Raw genomic sequence first — 14,955 nt, forward strand, 5'->3', positions numbered from 1 at the left:
ACCAATTTAGGTTACCTATACAGTTTTTTGGAGACTGCAAAATGCCACCTCATTAAAGATTTGTCCAATATTGAAGGATTGTAAATATTAAAAAAAAAAAAAAACAAAACAGTATGTAAAGACCAACATGTAAGTGATGCTGGGAATCTCATCATGATTTTGTATGCTAACAGAAATTACACCCTTGTGATAACTTTCATTTCTCGGATGATTGTTTCACTCAGTAGCTATTAGAGAAATATAAAAAGGCAGACCATCGTTTCCCACCTGTTGGATTTGTTCAACCAGCCCCACAGCTCCTGCTGGTCACCATTGTGTATGTTGTGCAGAGTCTGAACCTGTGGACTAGCTTTTCCAAACAGAAGCCAAAAAAATGCTTATGAAAAGTATGAGAATGGGAACATCAAGTGATAATTCAGTTCTACAGAAAACTCTTTTCAAGCTCACAGCTTGTAAAAAAGGAGTTTTGGCCCTAGGAGTAATGTTTTTGTATTTGCTGCTCTTTAACGGATTTTCCACTGGTGGAAATTTTTCATTTGATTTAGAATTCTTCTATATTCTATACTTGTATACTTCTATATTCGATGCTATTCTATACTTCTAATACCTCTTCTGTACTGTGACAAGTTTTACAGCTAAATGTGAGTCCCATTGCGAACGTACGTTTTTATGAAACAGATGCGCCATCTACTGGCTGTTATCACGCCTAACGCCCTGGATCTTTGAATTAATTAATTGATTAATTTGTTTCCCTTCTTGTAGCATATGGAAACAGTAGCAAATGGCTATCTAGATTGTGGAGAAGAGAAACATAATGTAGACAAGTTGGTCAACATGACATGTAAGTGATTTTGCTAACATAAATAGTTAATAAAGCTTTATTAAGATAATAGTTAATAAAAGCATAATAAAGTGCTCTAATGATATTTTTCTATGAGGTGAAAAAATGTTGAAAATACTTGAAATGCTTGAAATGCCTGTAATTAATATATTAGTAATATATTACTAGATTCATCGTAGGCATCATCATGAATGTATGAAGAGAACTGAAATTTTTGTGGAACAGCATGTCTTGTTTTGATGCATGTGTAGTATGTCTTAAGAAATTAATTGCTGTAAGAAATAAAATAACAGAGTAAAATGAGCTAGTCATGGTTCAAATAGCTTACTCTTCTTTTGTTATGAAATTAATAAAATGAAAAATACTAAGTGGTAAAACTCCAGAAGTTGTGACTCCCTTTGTTCCATAGACATTCTTCAAAAGATTGCTGCTGTTAAAAATCAAAGAGAATGGGTTATAGCAAGTGGAGCACATAAAGTAAGTGCTTTATAAAATTATTTATCAAAACCAATTAGCTACTTAACTGAATGACTTATCCGCTTCAGACTTAGTTAACACTGAGCTCCTAATAATGCTAAGTTGGTAGAGCAAGATAATCTAAATTCTGTTTTCTTGGTATGAGTTAGCATAATATATGTATTTTTCTTGTATATGACATAATTGATCTAATGCATGGTTATTAGTTGTTCGAGGTAGTTGAATCCTAAATGTTTCAAATAAACCAATTCCAGTAATTGAGTGTACACTGTCCTGAGCTACATACTATTATGACATAAATTGTTTTTAAATTTCTGCTATGGTTATTCACTTAGACAACACTGTGTGTTGGCAAGGTATTGGCCAACCTTGCTAGAGATTACAGCTAACATAAGGGTCAACACTTAATCTATTTTATTGCTAATTTCTAGCCAAACTCAGTAATGTTAGGGATAAAAATCAGTATAACTAGTGTGTGATTCTATTATGTTGCAGTTGGAGATTATGAATAGGTAATATTTTTAGAAGATCTAGACAAATATGATTTTTTAATTTGATATACATAATTAACAAAATGTATATGAGATCTTAAATTATGTACTGCATAATTTAAACACAGGCTTAAAAATAGCTTTTTACATCGGAAGGTCTTCATCTAGAGTTTTGAAGTGTTTTGCACAGGAACAGTTATTACAAAGTTACATTAAATTGGACAGACACTTGAACAGTCATGAGAGATACATCCTTAAATATGAAACATCTTTGTTTGGCCTAAGTCTGTTTGTATTTATATGTACCCTGAGCATATTTTAAAAGTCCCTGAAACTTTCATTGTATTCTTTAAGACACTTGTATCTTAATTGTCAAAATTTATGATTTTTCAGTACATCATTATTATTTTGTTTGAGTCATAAAAGAAAAATGTGAAATTTATATTCATTTATCTTGTTCCATATTTCATTTTTTAGACCTTAGTAAATTTATTATCTGCCAGAGACAGCAATGTGCTTCTGGGTGCTCTCCTTGCCCTGATTAGCTTAGCAGAAAGGTAGGCTCAACTTCACATGCTGTTCACAATAAGCATTTTATTGTTTTGTCTTTATGTAATATTAAAATTGCTGCTTGTGTGGAAGACTTCTTTAAAAAAAAAAAAAAAGAAATCTTGTTCTGTAGAAGTCTAGGAAGTATGTTTCATATTACGTTAAATTAGTAAGAAAGAGAAATTAAAACGACTTTACTAGCTTCTAAGTAGAAACCTCAGTCCTTGCATTAATTTACACTTCTCACTTGTGTGGAGAAGTTTGCAAGACTGGAGTCATGGGAATCCCTCTGTTATCCCTGTGCAGGATTCTGTAATTCTTACTGATTTACACCTGTATAAAAATGTTGTATATTAAACTAAGTAGAACAGTACTCCACAATAAACAAAACCAATACTCTTCAGTGTAGTAAGTTATCATATGATTGTTTGAGTTGGATGGGACCCATAAAGTTCATGTTGTCCACTCCCCCTGCAATGAAGAGGGACATCTTCAGCTACATCACGGTGCTCAGAACCTATGCATAAGGAATACATACATCTATGTACATGTATCTTCTGTTTTCTAGTGACCATTTTAAATAAAGATGTGTGTTTTTTCTCTTTTCCTCCTGTTGTGAGCAGGAATAGCAGAAAGAAAAGGGGAAGATACAGCATCTTTCATTCGTAATAACTTAATTCTTAATGTATTCCGGACTTGTATAACAATTTATTTGTATAACAAATGAAAAAAAAAAAGAGGAAAGTTGTAAAACTGAAAAGAGTAATACAATTCCTTGAGATCAGTGAAAAGTTAACTACTGACTTTTCTGTTCGCCACCCCCCCAATGTATTTCATTCTATTTGTTTCAATTTATGGATTTTAAAAATATATATACATTTTAATAATTGAAATAATATTTCAGTCTTGCTGTACCCCATTTGCTTGATTTCTAGCATGAAACAAATTAAATACATTTGCACCTTTACTTTTATGCATTCAGATGTTCACTTTTATGGTTTTTTTCTTCCTAAGTCAGAAACCATTGCAGTGACAGACTTGACAGGACTTACCTGTGGCTCTAAGTATTTGTGATAGTATTAGATAAGATTGGAGGAAGAGATACTGGTCAAAAAAATGTATAAGGAATGAGAATAAAGAGCAATATGTTTTTGGTATACATTAATTTGATATAAATGCCAGGAATAATCAATTTCCAGTCCAGAATGTAGGGAGAAGATAAGTGAGCTCACTGTTGTTGAGAATTTGCTGGTGATATTGCGCGAATACGATTTGCTTTCTAAAAGGTGAGAGTTCACTTATGGATTAATCATGTTGAAGTATTTTTGACTTTTTCTCATTTAGAGATATATTTGTTTACAGGAATTAGATAATGTGCTATTTTAATATTCTCAGGGTGAAGTTCTGAAACCTATGTATTTTCTGTCAGCTACAGTACATGTTAAAATAGTTGATATAGTGATGTATTTTCTATTAATTCTGTTATAGACTCACTCTCTGATGATGTTCTACAGTGCAAATAAATTGTAATGTTACTATAAGGTGATAGAAAAATGTTGTTTTTTTTTTAATATATCTTCTCTTAACTGCTGAAACCTGAATGGTTAGATGGAAAGTATTGAACTCGTATACGTATACTCATATACATGAACTCGAATACATGGAGCTGCTGTAGTTTATGTCAGAGGCTGTGTGAGAACCCCCATCACTCTAATAAAAAAATTGTTATGATCCTTAAACACGCTTTAAGCTCAACTGAGCTTGTTAGCTTAGCGTGACATATCTCTAGTAAGAAATAGAACGACTTTCAAAGCTGACATTTCACATATGTTATCCACATTTAAAATCAGAATTTTTTAAAAAATTGTGTTTAATTACTTCACATATGTAAATTATTTTGCATATGATTAGAAATAATGAAAATGCCAAAATCTTTTTACTTCATTTCTGCATTTGAAATTACATAGATCATTTGTAAACCAAAGGGTTTTAAGAAAAATTGGAATTTGAATGTTGGCAGGATACTGATGAATTTCATTGCTCATTACAAATAATTTTAAGTTCAGGTAGGGATTTTCATGTCTCATCAAACATGAATGCAACTTTTTGGTCTCAAGTGGAGATGGAAATCCCTAACCATAGTTGCTCTAGAAAATCCATCTTAATTACATTGAAATGAATGGAAATGCAGTAGGATTTTGTGAACATTTTATTCAAACCATACAGGTGAAGAATCCAGATTCGGGTTATTCAGTTTCCACTGATGAAGTTTACACTTGTACACATAATTTACACATGCAGTACTACTTGTTTTACTTGTAATGCCATTGACAAGAAGTTTTCTTTAAACTCTTCTTCTTCTGTTTTTCAATATGTGGTCTATTTTGTTTTTTAAACATTTGCTGAATTTTGTCCTCTTTGCTGACTATACAAATTAACAATGAATCTCTTACTGAATTTTTTAGGCTTACAGCAGAGTTGTTACGTCTTCTCTGTGCAGAGTCACAAGTCAAAGAACAAGTTAAAATTTACGAAGGAGTTCCAGTTTTGCTCAGTTTACTCCATTCTGATCATATCAAGCTTTTGTGGAGTGTAGTTTGGATTCTTGTGCAGGTTTGCGAAGACCCTGAGACTAGCGTGGAAATCCGGATTTGGGGTGGAATCAAGCAGCTACTTCATGTATTACAGGGGTAAGTTTCCTTTCCTGAGCACTTTGCCAATTACGTGAGAATGTGCCATCTTTTAAGATACATTTGACCACTCTCATTTCATCTAATGGCATTGCATCTAATAGTCTTGCTCAGTTGTGTCTGATGTCTATAGAAATAAAAAAGCAATTTTAAATATAATGAAAAATCTGGATTTTTTTTTAAGCTATGCATATTTTATTGGTCTCTTACAGTGTTTTTCATGTTTTTAATTTTAATTTTTTTTTTTAAATTATTTTTTTCAGGGATAGAAATCTCGTTTCTGATCGCTCTTCAGTTGGAAGTTTATCTAGTGCAAATGCAGCAGGGAGAATTCAACATCTTCATTTGTCAGACGATTTGAGTCTTGATGAGATACAAGAAAATACTTTCTCCCTTCAAGCAGGTTGGTTTACAAGGCATAGTTCTCTCTTCTGTGTTCACTTACACCTTGTGCAAAGGGTTTCAAACTGTTTCAAAATTGAAATTATAAACATTTATACCTGCTAGTATTTGTACTCCCACCTGACACAGCAGCACCACATCAGCTCTGTTTTTTTCTAAGTGTGCAATATCAGCACATATTTTTAAACACTGCTTTTGTTTTTTTTTTAAGAAAGGAACAAAGGGTATAATATCAAGCACACAGAAGTCATATATGTTTATATATATGTTCATAAACATCTCTTATTTTTTTATTTATTTGTTTTAAGCTTGAGATTCATTTTATTTCTTCATATTGCTCCCTCTGTTGAAAATTACTGTAGTATGTTGGTAATGAATTGATTATAGCGGAACAATTTCAGAGTGATATTTGAAGAAGAGAAGTGAGGAACTGATTACTGACTGAAACCCTCATGTATCATCCACCCTCTGCTTCTTGAGGAATGCAGTGTTAGAAGAGCTGGGCATGAAGATGATTCTGGGAAAAAAAGGATGAAATAGGGTGAAAGTGTTTTTTTTTTTTTTATAATCTCTGTTTCTCCCTATCTAAATCTAACTGGTGAGTCATTAAATTAATTTTCTCCAAATAATTGATTCTATTTTGCTTGTGATGATGTGATAATAACCGGTAAGCAATTTCCCAGTATCTTCACCCATGAGCTTTTCTGTCCTACTTTCTCTCTCTCTTCTGTTGAGAAGGAGGAGAGAATGAGCGGTAGGATGAGCACTTGGCCCTTACCTGCTATGCCATCTGAATATCTTTATGAATCTGGCCCTAAATATTACATCTGAATTTTTGTTCTAGCTTGTTGTGCTGCAATTACTGAACTGGTGCTCAATGATACTAACGCTTACCAAGTAGTACAGGTAGGAAGACTTTATTCAGTTAAGTAAGACATTATAGTTTAGGATTTAATTTAATTAACAAGCAGAATATATTTTAATGTGATTGGACAATATTGCTTTATATAACTTTCATATACATTTTTCTATAATAGTATATTTTTTCATACATTTATTAACACACAAATATACACAAAGATATCAACATATGTATCTAGATGTTTAGAATAATAATAGATAACTTTTGTTATGGATTATTTTGGTTGACATCTCCTGACATGATTTTGCTGCAATTTTGCTGTAGACCAGTAAGTGTCATCATGGAATTATCTGAGAAATACAAACTCTTAGTTCCCAGCTGTGCAGCTGAGTGTTGTGTTCTTTCACAGAAAAATTTCCATTTTCCTCAGAGTCTGGTGTTTCTGAAAACACCAGACTTCCTGGCTCTCCATCCCCAGGGGGGTGCTTCTGAACAGCATTTTAAAATGTAACATTTTAATCAGTTCAGGCTTCTGAAAATCGTTCTTTAAATCTCTGGTATGTATTGCATGCGTTGCCAAAGACAAAAATATTTAGAACAGTAATTCCAGCTATAATCCATCACCTACATATTAGCTTAAAATCCAGATAGAGATATTCCTAAAGGAAATGAGAGAACAGGGAGTCTTGAATATTTTAGGTATATGTCAAAAATATTGTTAAGGCAGAATGAAATGGAAGTAAGTCTAGAAAAAATTATTTATATATTTAAAGCATTAAAATTGTTATTAAGCCATAAAATTCCATTAACTTTAAAGCTTCATGTGTTTTAGGCTAGTCTGGTTTCATCAAAATAAAAATCTCTCTTATTTAAAGTCGCTACACTTTGAAAACATTGCGACTCTTGTGAATCCTACTGGAGACTCACTCAAGCTATCTTGTCCGGTGTCTCTCCAGCTTATGATACTGCTTCACTGTACGTTTGTAAGCTGTTTTGTAGTGTCTGTTTAAGTGTTAGGGCAGTTTCATTCTTACATAAGTAAGAAATGAAGTAAACTTCATTTAAGTTATTTCAGGTTGTAAATCCAGTATGGACTAGGAGGCTGAGATTTTGCAAGTCAGTATTAGGTTCTGATTTATCTGAAGAAAAAATGTTTTTTATTCATGGTCTCTGTGCGAAGGAATGCTATTGATGTTGACCTTTCTCTGTTTCCAGGCAAATGGAGTATATATAATAGCAAAACTGGTTTTACCAGACAAAGAAAAGAATGCTGAAAAGGCTTATTTATTACAGGTAACTTCTTTTAGTATAACTACATGTTGAAATTCCAAAACAGTCCCTGAGATTTTTTTATTATTTTGTTGTTGCTTAAAAGTTTATTCTAGAATGCAGTAGACGTCTTGCTTGTAGAGAAAATAGGGCAAAATCAGTAATAACAAGTAGTCCAAGAAGTAAAAACTCAATTGTAATTCAGTTTATGGTACTTTATTCTGATCTACTTTGTTTCTTGCACTTTATATAGTGTGAAGGGAAATGAATATTTTTCCTTTGATAATCTCTCCCCTACTTCTTCATGCTTCTCAGCATTAGATCCTTTTCTTGTGTGCTTTGGTCTTCATTGGTGTTCAGTGAGGTCTTGATGTTGTACTAATATCTGCTTCTTTCTGGAGCACCCTACTGGAGCTGTTAAATACAGGAAAACTTCACATAAAATAGAGCAAATTTAAATGTAGAATAAATAAATAGCAACTAAGTGTAGAATGATTCTTGTTTTTGAAAGAGATTAATTCTCAGTTAGAGGGCATTTCCTTACTTCCACTGTTTCAGATGCCAATACCTTATTTCTATTTGATTTACTTCACAGTCATCTTTCTTTAGTCAGCCATATTGTATAGCAAGTAAAGTAAATGATTCTTGATGCGGAGAATTCAAGATGCATTATATAAAAGTGTATGTATTAACTGCCTGTCAGTGGATGTTTTACAAACAAACTTTCTTCAGTAGAGATAATTTAGAAACTTTTCTCCATTTTTTTTTTTTTTGTTCCCCCTAAATAATCTTGCCTACTTTTAAAGAATTGAATGTACTTAAGAAACTGTTTTTACTCTTTTCATTATCATGCTAACAATGTAATCTACCTAGAAATTTAAGGAAAGAGGTTATTGATCTGTTGGGAATCCCTGATGTTTATCATTGTCTTTTTTATTTATATATAGATTTGTCATTAATTTTAGCTTTTCCTACTGTAGTGCTATGCTTTCAGAGCCCTGAGATTTCTCTTCAGTATGGAAAGAAATAGACATATCTTCAGAAGGTAAACTAATAAAATGTTTTGTGAAACTCCTTTACAATAGCTTTCAGAAGGTATCATTGCAATCAGAATGTTTTTAAATGCCAGTTATTTTCAGCAAAAATAATAAGTTGCAGGCAACTTCTGTCCAGTCTGCAGACACAGATAGATTTTGCTGCTTTGTATTAGTGCCAGCCTACAAGATGTACACATTCATTGTGGGGACTTCTATTGCTATGCATGCCAGAGAACCTAGCTCTGTAGGGCCTCTTTCTTCCCTTGTGAAGCAAGGTTTAAAATATGAAGACGACATTTAAAACTGTTAGAGATAAACCATACTTCCATCTGAAGATTATCAGATATAATCAACAGCCCTGGATAGTAACAACTGGCAAAATTATATTTTTTTGCTGCTCAACCCTCCAGTCTTTCACGTGGGAAGGATTTTGCATCAAGACAGTTTACTTAAGAGTGTTAAAAAAAGACTTGGATCAATAAGTGGAAAATAATTTCATCAATTAGCCGTTTTTTCAAATTAGCTGACAGTTTCACCAGGTAGATTACAAAGGCTGTGTAAAATCTTTTGGGATTAGGGAAGTACTTAAACTGCTAATGACAATTACCTGGCAGCAGTGTTTTTGAATGATTTTATTCTATATTATATATTCCTCGAATTCTAAATAAAACATGTATCTCATTTTTACTTTAAAAAAAAAAAAGATTTTGTACTGAAAAAGGACCTCAGTTTGCAATCAGTATTGATGGTTGGTGTCAAGTTTTTAAAGTGATAAATCTGTCTGCTTATTTATGGTTTGTTTTTTTTCCAACCCCAAATGACTTTTCCATATTTTCACTTCTGTCAGAACATTAAAAAGAAACTGATCTCCAGTTAAGCATATCAGTAATCAAAATACTGTGTTGTATCTTCTAGCTTACACACCTTTCTTTTCATATTTTAGACTAGATTTGCTGGGACAAAAATTCTAAGATGCATATTGTGATTCTTTAAATGAAAAAAAATTTTAAACCTATCAAAGGTAGAAGGAGCTCAGATAAGTCAGCTATGAGCATAGTGTAAAATACTACAAGAAAAAAATACAAAAGCAAATGGAAGTTTGGAAAGTTCATTGAGGCTTATAGTGTTCAGAGAACTGGCATTTATAGCAATATCCAATCCATGGAGGCTGAAGTCTAGCTTTTGAAAGATTCTTCAGTTCGTATACATGTGTGTTGTGTTAAAATAGTTAATATCTGAATACATCATTCAGGAATAAGTGTGTTATTTAGAAGATTTCGAAGTAGGAAGTAATAAAAAACACTTGCTGTAGATTAATAGCTATTGTGAACATTTTCTGAGACACATAAAAATGTTAAATTTTTGTAGACTTTTTCCTCCTGACTTGTTTGAAATCTTCATTGATATTGGACATTATGTGCGTGATATTAGTGCTTATGAAGAGCTGGTGTCAAAACTGAATTTATTAAAGGTAAGTAAAGAGCTTTGTAGCTTTAAGAAACTGTATTCTTTGCATATTCTTAGCACAAGAAAGACTTGAAATATTTTATGCTTATGTGTTTGTCATTTAATGTATAATCAGGAAGATGAATTGAAGCAAATTGCTGAAAGTATTGAGAGCGTCAACCAGAATAAAGCACCTGCAAAACATATAGGCAATTATGCAATTTTAGAACACCTTGGCAGTGGAGCTTTTGGAAATGTATATAAGGTAAGCTTCTCTTTTGGTTCTAGTGTAGAGGTTGGAGAGGAGCCTTCATGGTGAGGGTCTGATACCTGTTTTAAGCATAAATTTCCTTTGAATTTCAGTAGGAGAGCGTAGTTTCCAGAAGGCAGAGCTTGTTGTTAACAGATGTCCATTTTTTTTTAGTGTTTGCTGTGATCATGTTTGTCCCTCTTGTATTTATAGGATTGATCGGTATATTTCCTAGATTTACTAGTTTTACTTTGTATTGATTTCTCACTACAAAGACTGTGTCTGTCTTCTGCCGTGTCTGAAACTGAGTTCAAGCATGTTTTATTTCAGAAAAAAACATTTGGTGCTGGTAGCATTTCTTTAGACATGATGACAAGTTCACCAGTTTACTCCTAACCTGCATTGTAAAGCTCTTTTGAGTGCTCCAGTTCTTTTGACTAATTGCATTATATACAGAAAAGACTATGATTGCAATATTTGTGAGATGGTTTTGCACTCAGATAACTGATATGATAGCTATAATAATATCCTATCTGTTCCCATCCTGTACCAACTTTACAAAGGTGTTATCTTTTTTGTAGGTTAGAAAACATAATGGGCAAAATCTTCTGGCAATGAAAGAAGTCAATTTACACAATCCAGCATTAGGAAAGGACAAAAAAGACAGAGATAGCAGAGTGCAGAACATTGTCTCTGAGTTAACCATCATCAAAGAGCAGGTGGGTTTCACGGACTCTAGATTCTTGTACTGGCATTCTGTTGACATTATCCTTCTCTTGCAGATGGGCCTCCACCTACTGTTACTGTTTTCATCTGTTCAGTACAATGTTGCTACTTTTTACCTAAATGTTGTCAATATTTCAAAAATTCTTTCTGCACTATTAGAAGTGCAAGATGTTTGATACAAATAATTCTTCTGTTGTTGGAAGCGCATGAAATTTTATCAGGAATACTGTAAACAATATTTTGGATTTAAAAGATAGCTGTTTTCTGTAATTGTAAATAAATATTAAAAGAAACTCACAACAATATAGACAAATCATTAATGTTTTTTAACTATGAAAGAAAATACTTTGGTGCAGGTGTAATTGCCTTTAAACTTCCTTTACTGTTCCAGTTGCTAACAAGAGTGTTGGTATGAATCTTGAGTAATTATACATACATACATACATACATACATACATACATACATACATATAAACTTTATTTTATATATATAGTATTATATTTATTATATATATATGTATAATATAGTACATGTATAATATAATATATAAAATTATATATATATATATATAATAAAAGTTATAATTATAATTATTATTTTTTACAAAAACATGTTTGGGGATGGCTGTGAATGTCTGCTGCACTGCAGTTTGTAAGCAAGTTTTTGGAATCCTTGTGGGATTCTTTCTTCCATTATGTAGTTAAGCATTATAAATGCCATTCCATCAGTCTAACTATTCTAAACAACTGAATTTCTTTCCTCATTTGTAGCTTTATCACCCAAATGTTGTACGTTATTACAGAACCTTCTTGGAAAGTAAGTATAAATGTAAATAATTACTATATTGTACATGATGAAGAAGTAGAAATATACAATAGGAGTACTTACCTTTTGGAAGGAGTGTATCAAATTTGAGCAGTAAGGTCCCTTCCAGTCGCTATAGCTCTGTGATTCTGTGATTCTACACTTTGGACAGGCTTATAGTTCTTTAAAATTGAAAAAGGATGAGACATAATAATTATGTTTATCTATTAGTCAAACGAAAGAGTGAACATGTAGAAAGCGTCTATCCTAGAGCTAAAGATCCCAAATTTACAGTTGGAATATTAAGTAGGGTGAAAAGGTTTGGTGACTAGTGGAATGAATAGTAGCATGGCTTAGCCATATTGTCTCCTTTTTCTTTCTAAGGAGTTGTCTACCTACACCTGCCCACTGGGTGATTATTACTGAGTGATTAACAAGCATGAAGTTCCTTATATTTACTGTGATATAAATGCTTCAGTTCTTGCAGTGCAGTGCAGGAGAGAGGGACTGCACTCAGAGCTCTGCTAGTGCTGGAGCTAGAAAAATGACTTCTCTGAAGGGATGGTGAGGCATTGGAACAGGCTGCCAGGGAGGTGACAGAGCTACCATCCCTGAAGGTTTTTGAGAAATGTGTAGATGTGGCACATGGTTGGTGGGGATAGGTTGACGGTCAGATTATGATTTCAGAGGCATTTTCCAACCTTAATCATTCTGTGATTTTATGAAAAATTGGAAAAACATGGAATAGAACTATAATGTACAAAAAAAACTTAAAAATCAAAAAAGACAGCTTTAAAAATATATTTTAGCCTCAAATACTCCATTAACAAATGCCTTCTGTATAAATGTATTTTTTAATTGAAGTTTCTTTCGCGTAGATGACAGACTGTACATAGTCATGGAACTCATAGATGGGGTGCCATTGGGAGAGCACTTTCACTCTTTGAAGGAAAAGCAACAAAAATTTACAGAAGAAAGAATATGGAATATATTTATCCAAGTAAGTAAGAGGCACACATTTTTTTTTCACCAGGACATGTCTACCTGTGGTTACTAATTCCATTTGTTTGTTAGGCTAATAATAAAAAAAAATAATGCTTATATCAAACACTAATACCTGATATTAATGTAATTTGATGTGATTTCACTTAGATTGTCATTATGAATCTTTGTTTAAGGCTCTTTTTGTTTCTTTGTAAGCTTTGCCTAGCTCTTCGTTATTTACATAAAGAGAAGAGGATTGTTCATCGAGATCTCACTCCAAACAACATCATGCTGGGGGATAAAGACAAAGTTAAAATTAGTAAGTAGAACTGCTTTACTTCAAGAGAATTTCCCTTGATGAAAGTGAGTAGAATTTCTTTACTGAAACTAACAGAAGGTTTCAGATTCTGAGGCACTGGCCACCATAGTTGGAAGCTAGTAAATTATAGTGTTATAATACTGTTTTGTGAAATATTTACTATTATTTCTATTTCTATTATTTCTATTATTATACACAGCTTTTGTGATCATGTGATCATTGCCTCTAGATGTTATCAGCCATGTTTTTTTGCAGCTGTGATATCAAATATGACCAAGGAGATGATTTAGTTCTAAAAAAAAACCCCAACCTAATAGTTATATATGTCAAGATAACTAGATTATATAGCCAGTGCTAATGAGCATGCAGAGTAAAATGACCATCTGTTCTATTCCACTCTCACCATACGACTGTTAGTATCCATCAATTGTTCTGTGATCAGCTGCAGTGAGATTCTATTTCTGAGGCTATAGTAATGAATATTCTTGAGTATTTCTATAATCTCTGTGCTGTGGAGAAAGTGACTCAGAGATGTGTAGGATTTGAAAGCTGTAGGTGTGTGAGCAGTGCTCTGCTGTATGTCAAAATTTTACTCTTTGAATGAATTAATATAACTAGGAATTTACATCCAGAATGACAGATGATTGAGATACTGTAGATTTTAATGTTCTCAAAGAATTCCTGCATGATTTTTTAATGCTCATGACACAGAACCAAGTAAACAATTTGAATTTTGCAGAGTTGTTACGAGAATTCTTGATGCAAAAATTAATTTATCTCCTTTAAAATAATGGAGAGCAGTAGATCTATGCATGCACAACCACAAAACTATGATTAATGATCTATAATAAGCAGATCTATTTAGCAGCTGTTATTTTGTAGTATTTATACCTGATGAGTTACATATTTAAATTCATTCGTGATTAATTTGTATTGCTTCAAAGCTCTGAATCTTATAGCTTTGAAATAAGGTAATTTAATGCAACATTTCTCCCTGAATGATAAATATAAATAATCAAAATATTATATTAAAATACTATGTCGTTGTATCTTATACCAAGACACTGCCACTGAGGGGCACTCTTGTATTAGTTTAACACCTTTGCCATGGTCTAGCCTGAACAAAATATATAAAAGCATAAATATATTTTTAAATTTAAGCCCAAAATTAACTTTGAAAAACTATACAGCTAGAAAAGATTTACAGATATTGTAAAAAGGGGAAAAACTGAAACTTACTTTCTACAGTGATTGGTTCAAAACTATTATGCAATATTTAAATAACCATTTTATTTCATACTTTAATTAGTAACAGTTTTTATTGAATTTTCAGTGGGAGCTGAAATCCTTTTATCTGTTTCTTCTGGCACTTTCTGTTACTTACTGGTACTTCTTGCTTTACTGCCATAATGAAAATAAGAAATTTCCTTTCCACTAATAGCAAATATATACAGTATGTTGCTGTATTACATATAACACATAAAGTCCAAAGACTGGGGCATTTATGTATTGTGTTTGTGTACATTATCCATGATTACTAATGATTTCAAGTGCCTCCAGATGAAAGTGATACAACTGTCAAACAAAGATGGAAGCATGTGCTCAAATATTGCAAAATGTTAAGTCTGCCTCTGCAGTGAATTCAACCTATCAGTTTTTATAAAATAAGAGGATTTTCTCCACAGATCTGCTCAGAACTGTAGTAGCTGCACAGTCATCCTAAAAAATGAGTTTGTTTTTCTGGACTATTTCAGATCTTAAATCTGTCCCAAATTTGCATTGATCTTTCTAGAGTAATACCTGACTT

At 32.5% G+C, this 14,955-nt stretch overlaps 1 protein-coding gene across 1 annotated transcript in view; it reads left to right on the forward strand.

The window, feature by feature from the left end:
* NEK10 (NIMA related kinase 10) overlaps positions 1 to 14,955 on the forward strand; it is an 84,370-nt gene that overhangs the window by 12,430 nt on the left and 56,985 nt on the right. The window contains exons 8-22 of the mRNA XM_042889176.1: positions 763 to 841; positions 1,251 to 1,318; positions 2,287 to 2,366; positions 3,558 to 3,644; positions 4,824 to 5,048; positions 5,312 to 5,451; positions 6,295 to 6,356; positions 7,528 to 7,605; positions 8,562 to 8,626; positions 9,987 to 10,089; positions 10,201 to 10,329; positions 10,896 to 11,033; positions 11,812 to 11,857; positions 12,724 to 12,845; positions 13,046 to 13,148. Of these exons, the coding sequence (XP_042745110.1) occupies positions 763 to 841; positions 1,251 to 1,318; positions 2,287 to 2,366; positions 3,558 to 3,644; positions 4,824 to 5,048; positions 5,312 to 5,451; positions 6,295 to 6,356; positions 7,528 to 7,605; positions 8,562 to 8,626; positions 9,987 to 10,089; positions 10,201 to 10,329; positions 10,896 to 11,033; positions 11,812 to 11,857; positions 12,724 to 12,845; positions 13,046 to 13,148 (1,525 nt within the window). The remainder of the gene's footprint in view (positions 1 to 762; positions 842 to 1,250; positions 1,319 to 2,286; positions 2,367 to 3,557; positions 3,645 to 4,823; positions 5,049 to 5,311; positions 5,452 to 6,294; positions 6,357 to 7,527; positions 7,606 to 8,561; positions 8,627 to 9,986; positions 10,090 to 10,200; positions 10,330 to 10,895; positions 11,034 to 11,811; positions 11,858 to 12,723; positions 12,846 to 13,045; positions 13,149 to 14,955) is intronic.

The sequence above is a fragment of the Lagopus leucura genome, unplaced genomic scaffold (genome assembly GCF_019238085.1).
Source record: "Lagopus leucura isolate 7727_CA_CO unplaced genomic scaffold, USGS_WTPT01 Super-Scaffold_100157, whole genome shotgun sequence".
In the NCBI taxonomy this organism is placed as follows: Eukaryota; Metazoa; Chordata; class Aves; order Galliformes; family Phasianidae; genus Lagopus; species Lagopus leucura.